Source organism: Xiphophorus hellerii, chromosome 3 (genome assembly GCF_003331165.1).
Source record: "Xiphophorus hellerii strain 12219 chromosome 3, Xiphophorus_hellerii-4.1, whole genome shotgun sequence".
NCBI classification, from domain to species: domain Eukaryota; kingdom Metazoa; phylum Chordata; class Actinopteri; order Cyprinodontiformes; family Poeciliidae; genus Xiphophorus; species Xiphophorus hellerii.
The window spans coordinates 27,721,159-27,740,460 of NC_045674.1; the positions used below are offsets into that span (position 1 = coordinate 27,721,159).

The 19,302-nt window shown below is 41.4% G+C and overlaps 1 protein-coding gene across 10 annotated transcripts in view; it reads left to right on the top strand.

The window, feature by feature from the left end:
* Window positions 1-19,302, top strand: part of snap91a (synaptosome associated protein 91a) — a 43,094-nt gene that overhangs the window by 7,271 nt on the left and 16,521 nt on the right. For 9 of the 10 annotated variants that reach the window (XM_032557579.1, XM_032557583.1, XM_032557584.1 and 6 more), the window contains 14 exons: window positions 8,206-8,348; window positions 10,359-10,434; window positions 11,271-11,373; window positions 11,844-11,937; window positions 12,302-12,413; window positions 13,332-13,438; window positions 13,788-13,829; window positions 15,520-15,581; window positions 15,695-15,703; window positions 17,120-17,132; window positions 17,276-17,445; window positions 17,533-17,624; window positions 18,303-18,317; window positions 18,595-18,876. In XM_032557579.1, the coding sequence (XP_032413470.1) occupies window positions 8,206-8,348; window positions 10,359-10,434; window positions 11,271-11,373; window positions 11,844-11,937; window positions 12,302-12,413; window positions 13,332-13,438; window positions 13,788-13,829; window positions 15,520-15,581; window positions 15,695-15,703; window positions 17,120-17,132; window positions 17,276-17,445; window positions 17,533-17,624; window positions 18,303-18,317; window positions 18,595-18,876 (1,320 nt within the window). The remainder of the gene's footprint in view (window positions 1-8,205; window positions 8,349-10,358; window positions 10,435-11,270; window positions 11,374-11,843; window positions 11,938-12,301; window positions 12,414-13,331; window positions 13,439-13,787; window positions 13,830-15,519; window positions 15,582-15,694; window positions 15,704-17,119; window positions 17,133-17,275; window positions 17,446-17,532; window positions 17,625-18,302; window positions 18,318-18,594; window positions 18,877-19,302) is intronic. The other variant, XM_032557580.1, reaches the window with a different exon arrangement.

Here is a 19,302-nt window from a genome sequence, read left to right on the forward strand (position 1 = left end):
TTTCATCCTTCATTGGTCTGCAGAGCATAACTCATCAAGCCAAACATATTCTAGTCAAATGCTTCATTTTGCACCAATATGGTACACACGCAGAAGTAACTTAGAGAGTCTATTGAACCTTTCATTGCTTAATGCAGCTCTAACTTCGATTTTATTTAAATTGATAAAATGCGCAGAAACACTCGTGTTCACAGTATGTGATTGCCCCTTTCTTCGTCCAGACCCTCTTTACGTTGTCTTTGGTCCTCCATTTTTGTTTCTTCTTGTTTTCTTGGAGTGATTTTTGCCAACAGAGTTTCACTGGAAAGCAGAACTTTGAAGTTTGTTCTTGATAAAGCTTAGCATGTACTGCAGACTCGATCGCTCAGCGGGTATCTCTGTAATGTTAAACATTACACAGATACCGTGGGAGGTGGAATGCCCTGCCATCAGTCTGGGTCCAGATTAACGAGCCGAGTCGAAGATCTTCCACGCTACCACACTATTATCTGTTACTCTAAATCTTAGCAGCAAATAAATGTGCTCTCCTCTCTCAGGCTGCCCCTCAGTTTCTGTTTCTGATATTTTCATGTGAAGTTCTGGGGTCCAAAGAGGAAAAACTGTAACGTAAGAGTCGCTGCATTTTTACTGCCCATTTAGTATGAGAAAAAAGTAATCCAAATCAAACTGGCCCTATAAAAACAAAAGTAATTGTCCCTTAAACCAAATGACTGGTTACGGCGCAGTAGCGACTGCTGTCAAGCATTTTCAAATGGCCATAGAACAGCATCTCCATTGGATACAGACTTTGACTATGCCAATCCAAAACCTTATTCTTTTAAACCATTCAGATTTGAACTTAGTGGTTTGCTTTGAATCACTGTCCTGCTTTAGCTTTAAGTGTAACTAAGGCCCCCTGTGGAAGTCTAACAACGACCCTAGACAATTTCTGAAAAATTCCACCAAAGTGGGCGGAGCCAACAGACTAAGGCATAACGATGTGTGGATACTGTGGTCCGGATGAGGGAAAGCGTTGTTGCCAACTTAGCGACTTTTTAGACCCCTTTGGTGATTACTTTTTCCTGTTAATGGAGACTTTAATGGCGACATGTCAAGCACCAATCACTTTCAGCAGCCACTGTTCAACCCAATATCATCACATGATCTTCCTGATGTGATGTCATGTTTCTGAAATGTGGGGTTTGTTTTACACCAGAAGAACCTCCAAACAGTTTTGTCTAGTCAGTCCAAGAAATGTTTCCCCGAAAGTCTTTTGTGATTGTCAACGTGAGTTTTAGAAAATGTTAGATTAGCCTTTGTTTTCTTTTAGCCAACCTGCTTTTTGTCTTGGAACTCCCCTATAGAAGTGTTTTCTGTCCACTTTATCATTAAATCATGTTCATTGACATTAACTTAGGTGAGTGAAGCCCGTAGTGCTTCAGTTGTTGTTCTGGGTTCTTCTGTGACCTTCTGGATGAATTGTTGATGCGCAATGTCCAAGTAATTTTTGTCCACTCCTTGAAAGATTTTTTTTAAAAAGATTTTTCCGTGTTCCTCCATCTGTGGGTAATAGTTCTCACTGTGGTTCACTGGCGACCCAAAAGCCTTAGAAATAGCTTTGCTACTATATGTTGACACAACATGTTGTTGAATCTCTTTGGTTTGAGGCCTGATAAGTCGATCTTTTCCCTGCCTTGCGTTGCTAGACAGGCTCTCTTGGTGGTACACTAGTGAAAATGAACCAAAACAAAGGAGTGGGATAAATTAGTTAGCTTCCTTCACTTAACTCATCATATGAAAACTTTGTTTTATATTTACTCAGACTATTTTTGTCTGATATACAAATTTTTGTGATTATCTAAAAGATTTCAGTGACAAAAAAGTACAAACAGAAATCTGAAAGGAGACAAATGCTGATCCACAGTACTGTAAGTGGCTGTGCGATGCCGTTCGCTAACCGCATATCAATAATAGAGTGAAGCTAGTGTTTCTTGCTGTATTATTACTCCACTGCTGAGTTGTGCCGGAGGAAAAGAAACATGTCATAGAATTTGTTGCACGGGATCTTGTGTAGAAACTGTTATCAATGTAGAATATTCCAGTTTAGGTTTGACGAGTTCATACGTTGTAACTTTCATCTTTTTCTCATTCTAAGTGGCTCCCATTGCCAAAAAAGCGTTAAAAGTGCTTCTTTTTTAAACTGTGTGAACAAAATAAAGGCTTCATTACTAATTTCCTTTTTCTACAGAGGATCTAATGCTACCACATATGATTTAAAGGAGGTGAAGGACCCTGTAATGTGTTTTAAAATCGTTCCTGGTCAACCTTTGAAAGACTGTTGTGTTCTAATATTAAAACCATTAAATCTTCTTACCCCCCATATTAGCCAATTTCATAGCAGCCATTTTGACTTTCCCCCTTGTTGAGTATTGTCAAGAATTTGTTTCAAAAATCCCCCTCTGCCAGTTTAATTAATGAGTGCCTGTTGATGCGTGTTCAACAGATGCCAAGGGTCGCGTTAGAGGTACTTTGTGGTTTGAATTATGCCAAGTTATGCCTATTATAGCTCATTGGAATATGCTGCAGTGATAGCTGAGGAACAACTGCAGCACAAGCAGCTTGGGGATTTTTAAAATACAAAACAAAAAGCTAAATCTGTTACATGTTCCACTGAACGCTTACATTTTAATGGTTTTTACTGAAGTTTCAGCAGAACCTTCAAAGCAACCAAACAGTTAGAGATGTCAAAGCCATAAAAGGTAACTTATGTATAACACATTCTTTATAAGCTGAGCTATACAGTTTGAAGTGCATCACTGCTGCTATACTGGTCCATGTAGAGTAATAGAATTTGTTTTTAAATATCAAAGACTTTTGGCAAAAAGAGTAGTAAAATCTGTTCATGAGGCGATTTTGCTGCTTTTATTTATTTTTTTGCCGCTTCTGCTCAATCAATTCTCTTCAATTCAAATTAAATTCAAAAATACTTTATTGATTCCAATGGAAAATGAAATGTTGCTGTAGCTCACATTAATTAGAAATTCTTCAAAGAGTTATTGTAGATGGTGATGGATATGGACAGGAAAGATCTGTTGCAAATTAGAACAGACATGCTGTTTTGAAGGGTTGTCCATAATTTTCTTGATTTTATATAAAACTCTTCATTGCATCATCATAGAAAAAGCCTGATTTAGTTATATCTTATTTCAGGAGCTACGTAGTGATATGGACAGTCAGCACTGTTGTTTCTTCTTGCAGGCCCTCTCTTTGAATTTTCCACGCTCTCCATGAGTTTTGACGTTTGCAAATTGATTCAGAATCACCCAACTGCATTGCATTTAAGGAACTGATTTCATCTCTTTTCATTCAATAGTTAACAGATTGTCTCTGCAAATTGAAACGTAATTCCCACCATAAAGTCCGATTGAAATCCAGGTTCGGTTTTGTTGTCGTCATGTCACTACGGATGTTTTTTTTTCATATCCTTCCATTTGTTTGCATGTTGGTGATCTGTGGTGAACTGACGTCCAGGATGAATGCCATTGTGACTGTGTAGAGATGAGATTGTTTTTGTTTTTTTTTAACGTCTCATTGACCCGGAGAGAAGCTGCAGCACAGCAAACAGTAGACTGAGTGTCCATACGAAGTCAGCAGAGCTCTGATACCAGTCTTCCCTACAGCAGCAGGTTCCAATGGCTGCCCGCTTATTCCTCAGATGTCATATCCAGACTCCACAGTGTCCGCATCCCATTGGCACCCTTTGCATTTGGCTGCCACAGCACATTGATGCTACGCTATGCTCGCTACAGTGCATTCTGGGTATTTATTTTCTTCCTTTCCTTCTTAAGTGTTGCCTGAGGGTGAGAGCGGTTTAAAAATAAACTGTAAGTTCTCCATTCATGTGCCGCTCAGCGCTCTGTCGGTCATCCTGTGGGCGTTGCACCCTCATTTGAACACATCTGTCGCCATGTTTAGGAGTCGTCTGTTTGATCGTGGAAAGAATAATATTAAAGACGTGGAGTGGATGTCAAATGGAGAGAAATTCTATAGGTTCTCATGTGTAATCATGTCAATCAGTCAGTACACGTCACGGCAGGTGATGAAAACATCACGACGACAGACTGTCAGGATGATCTTAAAGGAATTTAACTTCACACTCCAAGCTCGAGGAAGCTGTTGCCAAGGAGACCACATTGGCATGTCTCTAGTAGGTATTTTTGCACTATTCAGAAACGTATCTGTGGAAAAGGAAGGGAGGGAGAGGATTGAGTGTTTCCTGCAGTGCGTGCTTCTTTAGGGGGATTCGCCCTGAGTTGTACTCACACACTGTAGCTTTGAGATCACTTACAGCTATCGATGCGTTGCAGGCTGCTTGTTGATACTGGAGTCCTGCTGTGTGTTGCTGGGTGTGGCAGGCGCCGTGGAGGCACCCAGATTCAGTGGCAGTCATCTGACACTGCGCTGGTCAGCTTGGTACAGAGCTCAAGAGGTTCGCAGTCGGCGTACGCCAGCTGCTTCACCGTTCCTCCTGCAGTCGTTGTTAAAACCTGACTGCAGGTTGCTCCAGCAACTGCCCAAATACACATTGTTCAGATATATGTACAGATATTGTTCACATATTGTAAAACAAACAGAAACAGGAGACACCTCATTGACACACTGAACAGCACTACTAGACCTTGACTTGGTTTAATGGGGTTTGCGTTGTGGGTTTGCTAAACGCATGGTGTTAGCTTGCGTTGGTACGCTCGCATACATCTGTATGCTCCACATGTACATACAGAAAGTAGTCCCTTGGCTAATACACTGGCATAGTCATCGTAAAGGTTATTTGTTTTATGAGCAATGCGGCAATAAATGAAATCCCAATCCAAGCATGCAAATGAAATGTTATTCATACTGATAATTTGTATGGATTCTTACACTCAATCTTGTTTGCAGCAGGTCCACTCTGTCTTTCCGTTTCACTCACACTGCTGCACGTGTGTAATTATGAATAAGCGCGCTTGGGCACATGGGATCAGTAGACAAAGCTGATGATTTCTCATCCATCTTTTTTGCATATCTGAATAGTTCTATTTTTTCAAAATTTTGTTTGCGGTTTAACCCGTTTCCACTGGATTCAGCCTTTTTCCGCTCCCGAGAACGATGCTGTGTAGCGTCCGCCTTGGTCCTGGGACACCTGTCTGAGCCAATATTTAATGTAAGAGGTGTTGCGTTTTGTCCCTACAGTCGTAGTACAGCCACCGACTCTTAACAGGAGGCAACAGAGAGAGAAGCAGGCGGAGAGTGAGATGGACTGACAGACAGAGGGAGACAGGGACATGAAGAGCGTAGGATGATGCAGGCTGCTGACTCATCAGCCCTGTAGGGATTATCCTTCATACTCCTGTGTGTGCGCGTGTGTGTCTGTTTATGTGTGCCGGTGCTCCTGCTGTCTTACTACTGAACAGGAAACGCGCACTTGTTATTGCTGCATGATAGAAGCACGATAGCGGAAGCAAAGGAGCCGTCCGACTTGTCAGAGGTCAAACGAACCTCGGTCCCCCTTCAGAGTCTCACAGAGCATGCTATTATAGGAAAGTGGCGGTACATAAGAGCTAAGCTGTTGAGCTTGGCTAAATGGTCGAAAACACGGGCTTTGGCAAATGAGCTGTCAGCTGAAACAATGAAAAAACATTGTAAAACTCATTCAATGCCCAGCATGGCGATAACACTCTGACTGTTCCCCGTCCACCGCGGCTCATATTTCCAACTAACGCAAACCGATTCAGACACGGCAGAAGAGAGACATGCAGCAACGAATTGAAAGCGTCAGAACCAAAAGCACAAGGCAATTTGTCTTGGAAAAAATGAGAGCACAGAGCAAAAGCAAACACAACAGGTTTAAACGGGAGTCAGTGTTTGCTCCTGGCAGGGAAATATTTGCCGAAAGGAAAAGTGTGTTGATTTCTTTTATATGAAATCAAATATAGCCTATTAGAAAGAGCTTTAAATGGCAGTAAATACAAAAGACTTTAAAACTCAAACTTTAGCCATAGATGCACACACATGTTGTTTTTACAGTGCCTTAAATGTGCAAAGCATGGGGGTGGTGGGGGTGCTTCTCATTTCCGTTGGCAGGACATAAACAAAACTCAGTCTTGAGAACACTTTTCTATTCAAGCCACCCTCTGGTGCAAGGACACCCTGAGCACAGAGCCATGTTGCCCGTATCAAAAACTGCTGCTCAGTAGTCTTACACTGATGAGCTTTCAATGTAAAGATCCTCAGAATAAAACTGTTGATTCTTTATATGTACAGTAGCTATTCCGTTAGCTCTTCTTCCACCCAATGGTTGTTTTACCTAAAACAGGTTCATATTGGGCGCGCCGTGGTGGCGTAGCGGTTAGTGCGACCCGTATTTGGAGGCCTTGAGTCCTCGACGCGGCCGTCGCGAGTTCGACTCCCGGACCCGACGACATTTGCCGCATGTCTTCCCCCCTCTCCTTCCCTGTTTCCTGTCAGCCTACTTTCGTAAAAAGGGACACTAGAGCCCACAAAAGACCCCCTGGAGGGGTACAAAAAAAAAAAACAGGCTCATATTGTTTTAGCTCACTTCAATTTTTTTTAGGTTACTTTTAACATGACTTTGTGACGGAAATCTATAAATATTTGTGAATTTGTTTTACTTCTGTTCTGAAATATTTTTAGATCTGGACAGGAAATGTTGGTTTTTAAGGCCTGCTTCCTGTTGTCATCTATGTTCATTTTAAATGTTTGTCTGGTTGTAAATTCGGGCTGGTTGTGGCTAGTGAAATTGAAAAATATTGATTAATTCATTATTTAAAAACCATGCTAGATTAAAAAAAGCTTTCGTTTTTCGATTAAAAAAACAGGTTTTGCCGCAAGAATGAGGCGTTTTATCGGGGGGGGGCTGTATCAAAATAGTAACACTTTTTTCCGCATCACACTAGTCACATGATCAACAACCGGATGCTGCCGCTGGCGTAAACCACGAAGAAGAAGACGACAGGAAGTAGTTGGTGGGTCAGGTGTTTTTAATGGCAAACGTATTCATACGTGAGTTTAATTGCGTTTCTTATTTAATGGATACATCATCGCAATTGCGAAATTGTGTTGGGTTTTTTTCAACATTAGCGGAATATTTGCAATGTTTTGCGCACAATTGTAAATGGAAACGCAGCTTGTGACAGACAGACAACATAGAGTGATGAGGAATTAGTTGCTAGTCGAAAACAGCTGTTTGTTTCACTGTATTCCGGTTCGGAAAAACAAAGCAGAGGGGTGAAAGAGTAAAATGCTTCGTGAGGTGGGGTGGTGAAAGTTAATTCGTCATTATGATGGTTTCCAATGGCGCTACACAATGTCGCGTGAGCGTACCATTTATGCACTGCATTAAATTTCCCGACTGTTTGCATTTTGATAAACTCACACTCTGTAGGGTGAATTATAGGAAAACCAGTTCGCTGTCACGACTATTTGGGAATTAGTGAAAAATATTACAACAACTTTAAAACAAAAAAAAAATTACTTGTGTTTTTACCTTCACATAAATGGATGCAACTATACAACAAAAAAACTAAAAATACATGAAAAGGCTGCTTTCCTATTAAAACGTCCTAAATGTTTTGTGTGTTATTTTATCAATTTGGTGCTGCATCTGCCATCATCTGTAATGCTGAGGGGCTTCAGTCTCGTTGCAGTCAATCTTTCTGCTGTGGAATATTCCACTCTCTCTTTCTGGCTCCCTGAGCTAGCTGAAGAGCTCTGCTGCAGAAACCAAACAAAGCATCAGCCAGTGTGACTCACACACTAAGCAAAAGCATCATAATGTGAAACGATCCTCCGAATACATTTCTGTTGAACGTAAAAACGGCAAGCTTGATGAGACGAGAACCACCTCAGCTCACAACCTGAACTTAGATTCCTGATTCAAATAGGAAGGTGATCATTTAAATACCAGGGCAATTAAATGATTTTTAGCAACACTGGGAGGCACTAAACAGTGTAATTTCACACATAGTGTGACTGTGAGCTACACCGAAGTAGATATTTAATATCCCCACAATTATTCTCCATATTCCCATCTGTTTTCTAGCCATCTGTCTTCCTCCTTGCTGCGATTTGTTTGCATTGTTACTGAAAGCTTCAGCACCGGCACTGTATGAGTCCCTGCCGACATTTATCACCTGACCTTATGTTTGTCCTCGCTCTGCTCCTCAGACCTGATCCAGGCCACCCAGGACTCCAACGTGAACGTCCCCCAGATGGCAGACACGCTGCTGGAGAGGGTGGGCAACGCCAGCTGGGTGGTGGTTTTCAAAGCCCTGATCACCACACACCACCTCATGGTGCACGGCAACGAGGTAAGGCCAATCTGTGTGAATTTGTTGCACACAGAATATATATATATATATATACAGTACAGACCAAAAGTTTGGACACACCTTCTAATTCAATGAGTTTCCTTTATTTTCATGACTATTGACATTGTAGATTCACACTGAAGGCATCAAAACTATGAATAACACATGTGGAAATATGCACTAAACAAAAAAGTGTAAAACTGAAAATAGCCCTTATATTCTAGTTTCTTCAAAGTAGCACCCTTTTGCTGTGATTACTGCTTTGCACACACTCTGCATTTTCTTGATGAGCTTCAACAGGTAGTCACCTGAAATGGTTTTCACTTCATAGGTCAACCTGCCCTGTCAGGTTAATAAGTGGGATTTCTTGCCTTATAAATAGTCATGAAAATAAAGAAAACCCATTGAATTAGAAAGGTGTGTCCAAACTTTTGGTCTGTACTGTATGTATATGTATTTTTATTTTTTAAAAATTTTGCCTTTTTAGCTCACTAACCAACCTAGATTGGCTGTGAGGCCCTAAATGCAAAACAGAACACCGCTTGCATTAAAAGAGGTTTCAGTTGACGCTCTGTGATCACACTAAGGCAATATTAACATAAAAATTTTAAAATTAAGCTGAAAATTCTTTCCAGTACACCAGTGTGGTGTACATTGATTTTAATTATAAGGTCTTTAGACAAAGAACAATACATCTTATCCTTTGCGAGAAGCGTCTGCTGCTGGCACATTTTTTGACATGGCTTAGTTAGCTGAGAGTGTTGGGCTAATACTAGCTAATGATCGCGACTTCATACTTTGTTTTCATGACTTGTAACATTTCAGTTTAGTTCCAGTTCATTCTGTGCTGTATTAGCTTACAGAAAAAGATGCCCTCTCCCTGCTTGGGTACCTTGGCGCTTTGTTTTGAACATGCTGAAACCGAATTTCTCTCACTGAATTGACCACTTTGGGTCGATGTGTAATTGTAATGATGAACGGAGGAAGTCGCATAAAACACACAGAAAGGACAATCCGGCTTGCTGTCATAAACCCAGATTCCACCAACAAAATAATGCAGACAGACCACAACACAGTTTTATAAGCTCTACCAGGAAAACCGGAGTGACTGTTAAAAAAATTGTTTGTGAAAAATGCAGCCATGTGTCTTTGTGTCGACTTCGTCAGGAACTTTGGATGCAGTAAAATATCGATACATGGATAGGGGCGTCTCTTCTTCACATCGTGTCGTCTTTACAATATGAGTACGATGCATTTAAATAAAACTCTGTGCCTTTCACTTTTCTACCACCTCTAGGCATCGGCAATCTTTATGCTGACATTTTTTCCACATTGCAGGTCAGATATGTTTTAGACTATAATTGGAGTTTTTACCTTCATCTTTTCAAGCATATTTACACATTCTTTAAATGGAAAGCAGAGTTAAATGCACCTTTAGTAACTTTTTCCTGTTGTTCAGACATCTGTGGATTGACAAGGCCTCTGATATTGAGCCGTCCCTCTCTGAATAATAACAGTAACAATAACGGCATAAACCTTGTTGACATCACAGCAGGAACACAGGCAACTGCATTGTGTTGGCATGGGTCACTAAATTTGAGTAATGTCCAGGGAACAAACATACATGTCACAAATGATTTGTAAGTTTAGAGATTTGTATTTCTATCAGAGTTTTTTTTTCAATTAAATGGCCTCCTGTTCCAGGTAAGCAAGAAGTTGGGATATTCTTTATGGTTTAATACCATTGGAGTCTATTTATGCACTACTTTCTAGTTTTTTGACCTGTTATGTGTCCAACTTCGATTAATGCTTACCTTCATCTTTATCTAAATATCTGAAACAAAAAATCGAATTTGACTTATTAAGTCTATTTACTTTATATTCTGACAGAGTGCTGCTTGACTCCTCTGAAATGTGTCCACTGTGATTTTAAAGACTTGACGGAGGCAGGGACTGCTTACTCAGTAACACCATAAATACGTAACTTTGTGCATTTGTCCTTTTCTGCAGAGATTTCTCCAGTTCCTGGCATCTAGGAACACCTTGTTCAACCTCAGCAACTTCCTGGACAAAACTGGCTCCCATGGTGCGTGGCGTCTGACCCAAACAATTACGACGTTACACGCAGCCCCAAAGGAGTAGCTTCAACACTCAAACAGAACAAACCAAAATGAAATAATTTGGGTCTTGATCGTTAATGACCCTTAAACATGCAGATTTGTTTACATCCTTTTAAGCAAGGTGAAAATATATAGCCGTATAGCTTACTTGGATGTGCAACTTTTTTTTTTTTTAATTTCAGTCTTTTTCATATTGACTCATAAAAATAAGTTTTTGACAACAGAGCAAAAATACACCTTGACATCCACAAGTAGTCTCTGCTGCAGTCAGAGGAACCAATTGCTATGGAAATTAGGACATCACCCACGGTGATAAATACTGGGTTCACAGTCTGCTGTCACAGATGTGTTTCTGCTTGCTTGACTGCAGAGTTTACAGAGCCAAAGTGAGCATTTTAAGCCCTTTTTAAAGCTTCCCATGTTAAGAAATGTTCCCACAGAGGCCGACTAACATAAAGCACTGTCAGGAACGCTAAAATATTTAAAAAAGAGCAGCTTATCGCTCTAGTAAAACATGCTCTCTCCCCTTTTACCTTGGATATGAGTTTGGAGCAGCTTTTCTGCATGCACATAGAGCAGAAATCCAGCCTGTTCACTGGTGACAAAAATCACGACTTCTCTACAATGTAATGACTGTCTCTAAAAAGCCTGCAATGTCTAAACAGAGCGTCATTTATTGTCACCAGAGTAAGGTCACATCCTTCCAAAAAAAAAAAAAAAAAAAAAAAAAAGAGCTTCATCAGTTTGCACAATGGGAACACGCCTCACTGCAGACGTGATGATATGGATGTGTTCTCCTCAGGCTACGACATGTCCACGTTCATCAGACGTTACAGCCGCTATCTCAACGAGAAGGCCTTCGCCTACAGACAGATGTCCTTTGACTTTGGACGAGTTAAAAAAGGGTACGGTTGCTTAATTCCCTGTTGCGTTTTATTTTATTTAGTTGCCAAGGCTCCATCAGCTAACGAGCTTTACTGTTTTTATTAAGAGTTAAAAGATACTCTTCCTTCCCTTTCCCCCCCTAATCCATTGAGGTAGGACGCATCTCACAAGGGAATCTGTGTGTGATACTAGTTTGGTGTGACGGATAAAGCTGGAGCTTCTCCAGAGTGAAGAGATGAATACAGAGAAGGTTTTTGATCATGTTTGGATATTTTACAGCTCTGCTAACTGGCAGATAAAAGGTTTTACTATGGCTACATAAACAGGCACCGAGCCTGAACAGAATAGAAATGAGGCAGGTGGACGATATGTGCGCTAGATGTGTGAAGAGCTTTCAGAAGATGTCGTCGTAGAAACGTTAATGTTTTCTCATCAAATGTAAATATTTCAAAGAGCTGCTGTGCAATTTTCTCTGCTCCTTGAATCTCAGAGCCGATGGAGCGATGAGGACCATGTCAGTGGAGAAGCTGTTGAAAGGAATGCCGATCCTGCAGAGCCAGATCGACTCGCTTTTGGATTTCGAGGTGAGAGACACTTGACAGCAGGGCGGCAATGTTCACCGAATTCGCTGCGGGACACACACCGAGGCGGGAAACACACAAACTCGCAGCATGTCACCCTGTGTTTTATGATCGTTATTAAACTAATAATAAAAGCAGAAAGTTTTGTTAATTTTTTTTGTTGTTGTGATTTTTGGTAATACTGCTGTGTCATTAAGTACTTCTATGCAATTCATGTGCGTTTCTGTAAAGATGCTGCAAGATGTGACTCTGACTACGGCTTTTAAACACTAAATTCCAGTTGCTTTTTAAAGTTTTTTTTTTTAAGTTTTAAAGTAAATACCTGTAGATCGAAATCAAAAAACAAATTTTCACTTTTTGCTCGCAGGTTCAACCCAAAGACCTGAACAACGGCGTGATAAACGCCTGCTTCCTCCTTCTCTTCAAAGATCTCATCAAGTTGTACGCCTGCTACAATGACGGCATCATCAATCTGCTCGGTGAGGAAACACTTTCTTTTAGCGGATTTTATTCAAATGTTGGGAAAAAAATATGGCTTTTATGGATTCATAGGTCTGATACAGATCCTTCATTTAAACCTGAAAAGGTCCTTGGTGTGAAAGTTATTTTCACAATACAGACTGACCTTTGTAGATCCTGTGACAGCGTTCTTTTGGGAAGCTGTGTTAGAGCATGCAGTTATTTCTGATTCTGTTTGAAATCAAAAGATTTCTAAAAAAAAAAAAAGAGAGAGAGAGAAGAGAGAACAGGAAAAAGGAAACAAAAGAATAAACTGATGCATTCAATGCTTTAAATGTAGGTTTTAAATTATCCAAATATCGGGCTTTTCATTGTTTTCCATCTTTATTTATTTTTACATTTCCACAATGTAGTCGCACAAAACAAATAGCCTCTCTGTCCATTCAGTTACATTTGATGACTTCACATTTTTCCAGTTGAAAGTATTGATTTTCTTTTCAGTCAACATTACAATATGTAGAAGGGCATTGTTTTCAGCATTGAGAACATCAGCCGGTATAACGCAGAGTAAATTAAATAGCACATTTGAGGGGACTTCCCTTTTTAACAATTTTCTCTTTCTCTTCCTTAATATTTTTCCGGTGCTCAAAAAAATTGCGTGGACAATGCTAAGCTGCGTCTCCAGCACAAAGCTGCTAAGGAACCCTTTACAAATCCTGAAATAATCGTAAGGGTGTGGAATTTCATCCAGTTTGATGTATTTCATAGCAGACGTATAACTCACAGCCAGTTCAGACCCAGAGAGGACTCGCTTCTGTTTCCACGGAGTCCGTCATAAAAGCCAAAATGTTTTTCGTTGCATTGTTCGCGGCCCCTTGTTGAACGGTGCGTCGCGTATTTTAAGGGTGACATTTTTTTTCGCCATTTTGTTTGTCCAGAGAAATTTTTCCAGATGAAGAGGAGCCAGTGTAAAGACGGACTGGAGATCTACAAGAGATTCCTGACGCGGATGACCCGAGTGTCTGAGTTCTTCAAAATTGCAGAGGTATCGTTTGGAGCAGGGGGGTGTCGAGTTCGTTTTTATGTCAGGCCACAACAAGATCATGTAAGGCCGGTTGTGGCAAAACATATCGATAAAACTACCTATTAAACTGTTAAAATATGAATAACTGGGTGTCTCTGCAGTCGATGAGAGACAAACAACCCTTAAAGTTCGCAACAATGAACTTTTTTCACAGCAACGTATTTTGACAATAAAAACTGCTTTAATTTGATTGCCTGCTTTCTTGAAGGTTCTGTTTATGTGTCTCTAGAGGGCCACATAAAAAGTTATGTTATGGATCTTGAGTTTGACACTATACTGGAATTTTAACGTGTCACTTTTTCTGTTACAGCAAGTGGGAATAGACAAAAACGACATACCTGAGCTCACTCAGGTATGACTGACTAAAACTTGTTTGTTCAGCCATTAAATACTATCTATCAAATTAAAAATGTTCACTAAGCCTCTAACAGTGCATGTCAGGTTTTTTTTGTTTTCTTTTTCCTATTGACCTCCTAACTGTCTTGCATGTAGTACGAATGTCCTCCACCTTTTTTTTCCTTCCTGCTGGTGTTTCACGGTGGTTGCTTCTTCTTAACAACAAAAACACATCCTGGGATGCCTGCACCCCACCAGTGAGCTGTGGTTCTTTTTTTATTTATTTTTTTGTTATTATTGACCGTTGTTTTTGCCCACCCCTTCTCTCTTTACTTTCAGAGATGCAGATTGATCATTCAGGCTGAGAGTGTGAGTAGCGAGTAGTGCACAGAGCTAGCGTTTGGGAGCAAGACAGCTTAGGGGAGGAGAGCCGGTTTTCTTTTTTTAGTTTTTTTTTTTTTAAGAGCGCTGAATTGACGCACAACGCGCAGCTAGCCGCAAACTGTAGCCACTCAGACGCAGTGGGACCATGAAACCTTAAGAGCTTACTGGATAAAAGTGACATGCGGGCAGCTGCTGAGGCCGCAAAGCGCATTTTCAGTTGAAGAGATGCATCTCTGGGTTTTGCTCTGTGGAGTTTCCACGACCGCATGCGCGTCACAAGGATTGTTTTTTACCCGTTCTGAATTACCGATTCATGGATCACTTAAAGATGCACCAGATTCCCGGGATGAGAAACTTGATTTTTCGTCTTGCATTTCAGACGATTAAGCTGTGACCTGCGGTGGAAACTCGACAGCTGAGGTTATTGTTTTGGAAACCGCAGCATGAATGTTTGGCATCGACGGCATGCTAAACAGGTGGCATAAATCAGACGCTCACCATGGCATTGGCAATATTATGTGCAACAGGGTGGATATTATGACTCTTACTGATGCTTGAAACTACAGAATATTAGCATTACGTTCAGCTAATGTTATACTCCCATTCCAGCCAATTTGACAATAAATCATCACTTATAGTGACTAATAATTTGGACCATTTATCTAATATGCTCTAATGACGGTTTTATCAGAACAAGTTTAAAAGGGTTTTCCTTACACTAGAGCTGTCTGGGCCTGAGCAGTGCAGTAATGGAGCTCTTCCAGGCCTGCTCAGTCTGCACTGGGTGGTGAGGACAGACGTCTGAAAAACCCACAGGGACAAAGTGTCTGCCGTCCCTCTCAGGCGCATTATCAGTGGCTGGTTTCAGGTTTTAGCATAACAGATTTTAAAGCTCTAAATAGACAGACACAGGAAATGAGTGTGGAAATCCAATTAATGATTGTTTTATTGGCCGATTTGACTTTGACCTTTAGGGGAAAAAAACAAAACCAGCTGGGTATTGAGCTATCCTTTTTGTTGCATGCTAGGAGCTCGTTGTTGAGCATGCAGCTTTGCACTCTGACTGCTTGGAACTGTGCTCTCTCAATTTGCATACAGTTTTTTAACTTATTTTCTCCTTAACACATCTGTTTCCCGATTTTCCTCCTTTTCTGGGTCTCTGTTTAAGTTATGGCACATAAACTGTGTGAATCAGATTCCTTCTGATTTAGTGTAATGTTCTACATGCCAGGCGGCCCAACTTGATTAAAGAAACATTGACTGCAACATTCATGCATCCAACAGGTCAGGATTAGGAGTCACTCTCTGCATTTTCTCTTCAGGCCCCAGAAAGTCTTTTGGAGTCTCTCGAGACTCACCTCAACACCCTGGAGGGGAAGAAGCCGTAAGTAATTACTACAACTTCTAGCGTTTTCATACCACCATACCTGCACCAGTCTTTGTCTCAATGCTCTTTGTCTCTAATCTGCTGTTTCTTCTTACCTTTACCAAACTCAGTGAAGACAAGTAAGTCTGTCATTAGTGTGAAAACGGAGTTCAAAACCATCATCATTCGGGTCGTGAGCAAAGCTGTTCAAACCCCTGGAACGTTTTCAGATATCCTCATGTGATGTCCATCTGTTTCACTGTGTCCTACTGGGATTTTCTTTGACAGACCAACTCAAGTAGGGCCTAATTGTGAAGTCAAACGTCACATTTCCTCTTGGACACCTAAATAAAAACCAAGTGCAACAAATTGTCCTCAGAAGTTGCCTGATTGGTAGATGAAATCCACTCGTGTGCATGCTACTCCACAGTAAATCAGTGCTTAGCTATGTGGCCTTTCAGCAGCAGGAAACTTCTGGGTCTGGCTAGTTTGAATGGGATTACTCTCCCTGTTCGACCTTCAATCAACGCTACCGGACCCTATCCAGGGTTTCCCCTAGTGCATTATAAGCCTGGCGGGCTACCAGACTTTACTTATGCCCCCACCAGGCTAAGCACTGCTTATTTATTTAAGTTTTTCTTTTTAGAATGTTTGCATTTTAAGACATTATATTTGGTGTTCATGTATTGATCTTCCAATCTTTGAATAATACATAATTATCAAGTGATATTTTCTAATTTCCTGTCAACTTTAAACATTTTTTAACTCAAAAACACAGCAGACGAATGACTGCCCTAGCGCCCAACCACTGGACTTGGCAAGTTTTCTGGGGGAAACCTTGCTGTCTTAGTGCACTTGAAGTAAGATTAAACTAACTTATAAGTCTCTTCTCAGGAAGAAAAGGGAGCTTGTTTTAACTCCTTGATACTGACTTAAGAACTGCTGAGTAGAACAGAGGTTCAGCCTCCACATATAACTTTAAACTACCATGCAGCAATTTCTGTCCTCTTCACAATGATGCCCTAGTTTGTGTAGGTACGACACAAAAAACATCCTCATATTCACCGAGGTTTTGTCATTGCAACATAACAAAATGTGGAAAAAGTTCCCTGGGGTTTGAATGTGTTTTGTCCTGCAGGACAGCGTTCAGTGACTCCATAGAAAGGGCATCTGAACAACCAGCTTATTGTCTGTCATTTAGTTTTAGATGCAGCTCTGTGGAAGCATTTTCACCGTAACGTGAATCTCCCGGTGGAACGGATCCCATTGAGAAGTCTTTTTCTTTAGCTTTTAGTGTCACTAATTCCTCCTGTTTTTAAATCCATCTCTAAACTTTGTTTGGGAATTTTTACATTTTCATTCAAACAAAAGTGAATTTGCTGCTTAGATGCTGTTAGTAACCAACCTGCATGGGGTCCATTATTTAAGCCGTGTTTTAGGCCTGACAGTGCAAAGTGCTAGATATTACTGTCACTTTTTGCACCGTCTCAATAACAGATACTGTGACCAACATGCATCACTAAACTCTAACTTCTGTAACTTTGTTGTTTTTACAGATCACCCTCTAAGGTAAGTCCGTGATCATTGTTTAAGACAATTAGAATCAAAAATCTCCCAACAAAGCGACACATTTAGCTGCAGGGTGGAAGCTGTTGACTTCCATCACTCAAACCTGTTATTTACCACCTAACGGGGCAATTTCTTTGCGTCAGGATGCAACAGCCAACAACAGTACTCCTGCTGCTGCTGCTGCAGCACCAGCCAAACCAGCTCCTCCAGCTGCAGCCGGCGGGCCTCCAGCTCGTCCCGGGCCGCCGGTGAAACCCCCTCCACCCTCTGTTACTCCAACCGTACCGGCCCATGCCACCACCGTTACCAGCAAGTGGGTGTCACTCGGCAACTCTATGACAGCTGCATGATTCAGTTATCATAACGGACCTCTATAAATGGGCCTTTCCTCCATTTACAGCGCTCTGGACGACGGGTTCCTTTTGGATCTCGACCCTATGTCGTCCTCGTCAGCAGGGGGCGCTGCGGCAACATCCATGACTGGATGGGGAGGTGAGATCTCCTTATAGATACATAACCCACCAGCCTGCATTGAATTTAAATCCATTTGTCTGATATTTGCATATTTTCTCATGAACCATTTTGAAACTGATGGCTTTCTCCACATTATGATAATTGAAGTAACATCTTATGACTTTGTTCTCTCACTGGGCATTAAAATGTTATCCTAAGACAACAGGATGACCTCTAAATGTAAGAAATAAAAAGTAAACCAAGACAGCAACAGCAAATACAGAAAGTCACCTTCAATCCCAGGATACGCTATTCAAAATCATCAAAAACAGCACACACACTCCACAGCACACACACTTTAAAAATGTGGGAGAACTCCATGTTCCATAAAATCAATTTGCTTATACTTAGACCCATCTATCACACATTTGTCAAAACACCAGCATACATCCCAAGATAAGAAGCCGTTTTTACTATGCTAGAGCTTTATTAACACTTTCGCAGTCATGAAATACTGTTTTGTCTAAATACAAAAGTTGGATATAAAATTCTCACCAAGAGAGACCAGGTCTAACCCCGTTGAGCTCTTTGCAATGGTGAACTTCTGGTCACTTGGGTTTTGTTTGCTTTAACTGGAGCACTACATCGTTTCTTTTCCGAGGATTCGGGGCACCTTTTCATTGACTTATTTATTTTGTTTTTGTCTGTCTGTTGCAGATCTCTTGGCAGGTGGTGAGTATTCCACTTTCAGTCACAGCGCCACAGACTGAACCTGTGAAATGCTTGCTGAGATTTGCTTTTCAGGTCCCGTCTTTGTTTTCTGTTCGAAGTTTGACTCGATGGCCAGCGGTTGCTCCCACCACACACTTCAGTCTAAATCCTTCCACCTTGCATTCACTGTGAATGAGCTGTTTCTCCTCTATTTTCTCTTTTCCTCCTTTTCTGTCCGTCTGTTGGGGGGGATGTGACTGGGTCTGGCAATGGGGTTACGGGGCGTCTGTCCACATAGCTGCCCCAGCCGCCACCAATGGCGCGCCTCAAGCTCTCGCGGCAGACGGGAAGCCGGCTGACGCTGCAGGCGCCGCTGCTGCCGCCACTACCACCCCTACCACCCCTACCGCCCCTGCTGCTGCAGCTGCCACCGTTGCCGCGCCTGCAGCCGCCGCAGTCGCTGCGCCGGCAACCGCTTCTGGAACCACTGCTGCTGCAGCTGCACCGGTGCCGCCCCCCACATCGCTGCCTCTCTCTGCTCCTGCTGCCGCCTCAGCCACTGACATCGACCTTTTTGGAGGTCAGTGTAGGTTAGCGTGTAGCCTAGCATGGCTTAAGACAAATCTCGTCATTGTCAAGTTATACAGTGTTATACGGTCATGGTAAAATAATAAAATGAATTTTAGGTTTAAACTTCTGTCCTAAATGGCTTAATAACTTACTTATATTTAACGTTAGATGGAACGTGGAGCCAGAAACCCTGATCATGTTGCTCTGTTTTGTATTAAAACTTTTGTTTTTGCAACTCTTCTAAATAAGCCTCACTTGTTCAGTCTGTTCTGTCAAGAACTTTACTCTTTAGCATGTTGACTTAAGCCAGTAAACTCTTGAGTTCTTCCAGTTCCTCTCATCGCAGCATGGCCCCCCTTGCTGAAGAATAGGCCGAAGCCTTTTCGTTTGGGAAGGCTGCCAACGTACTTAAACATTTTCCACTGATGAACAATAT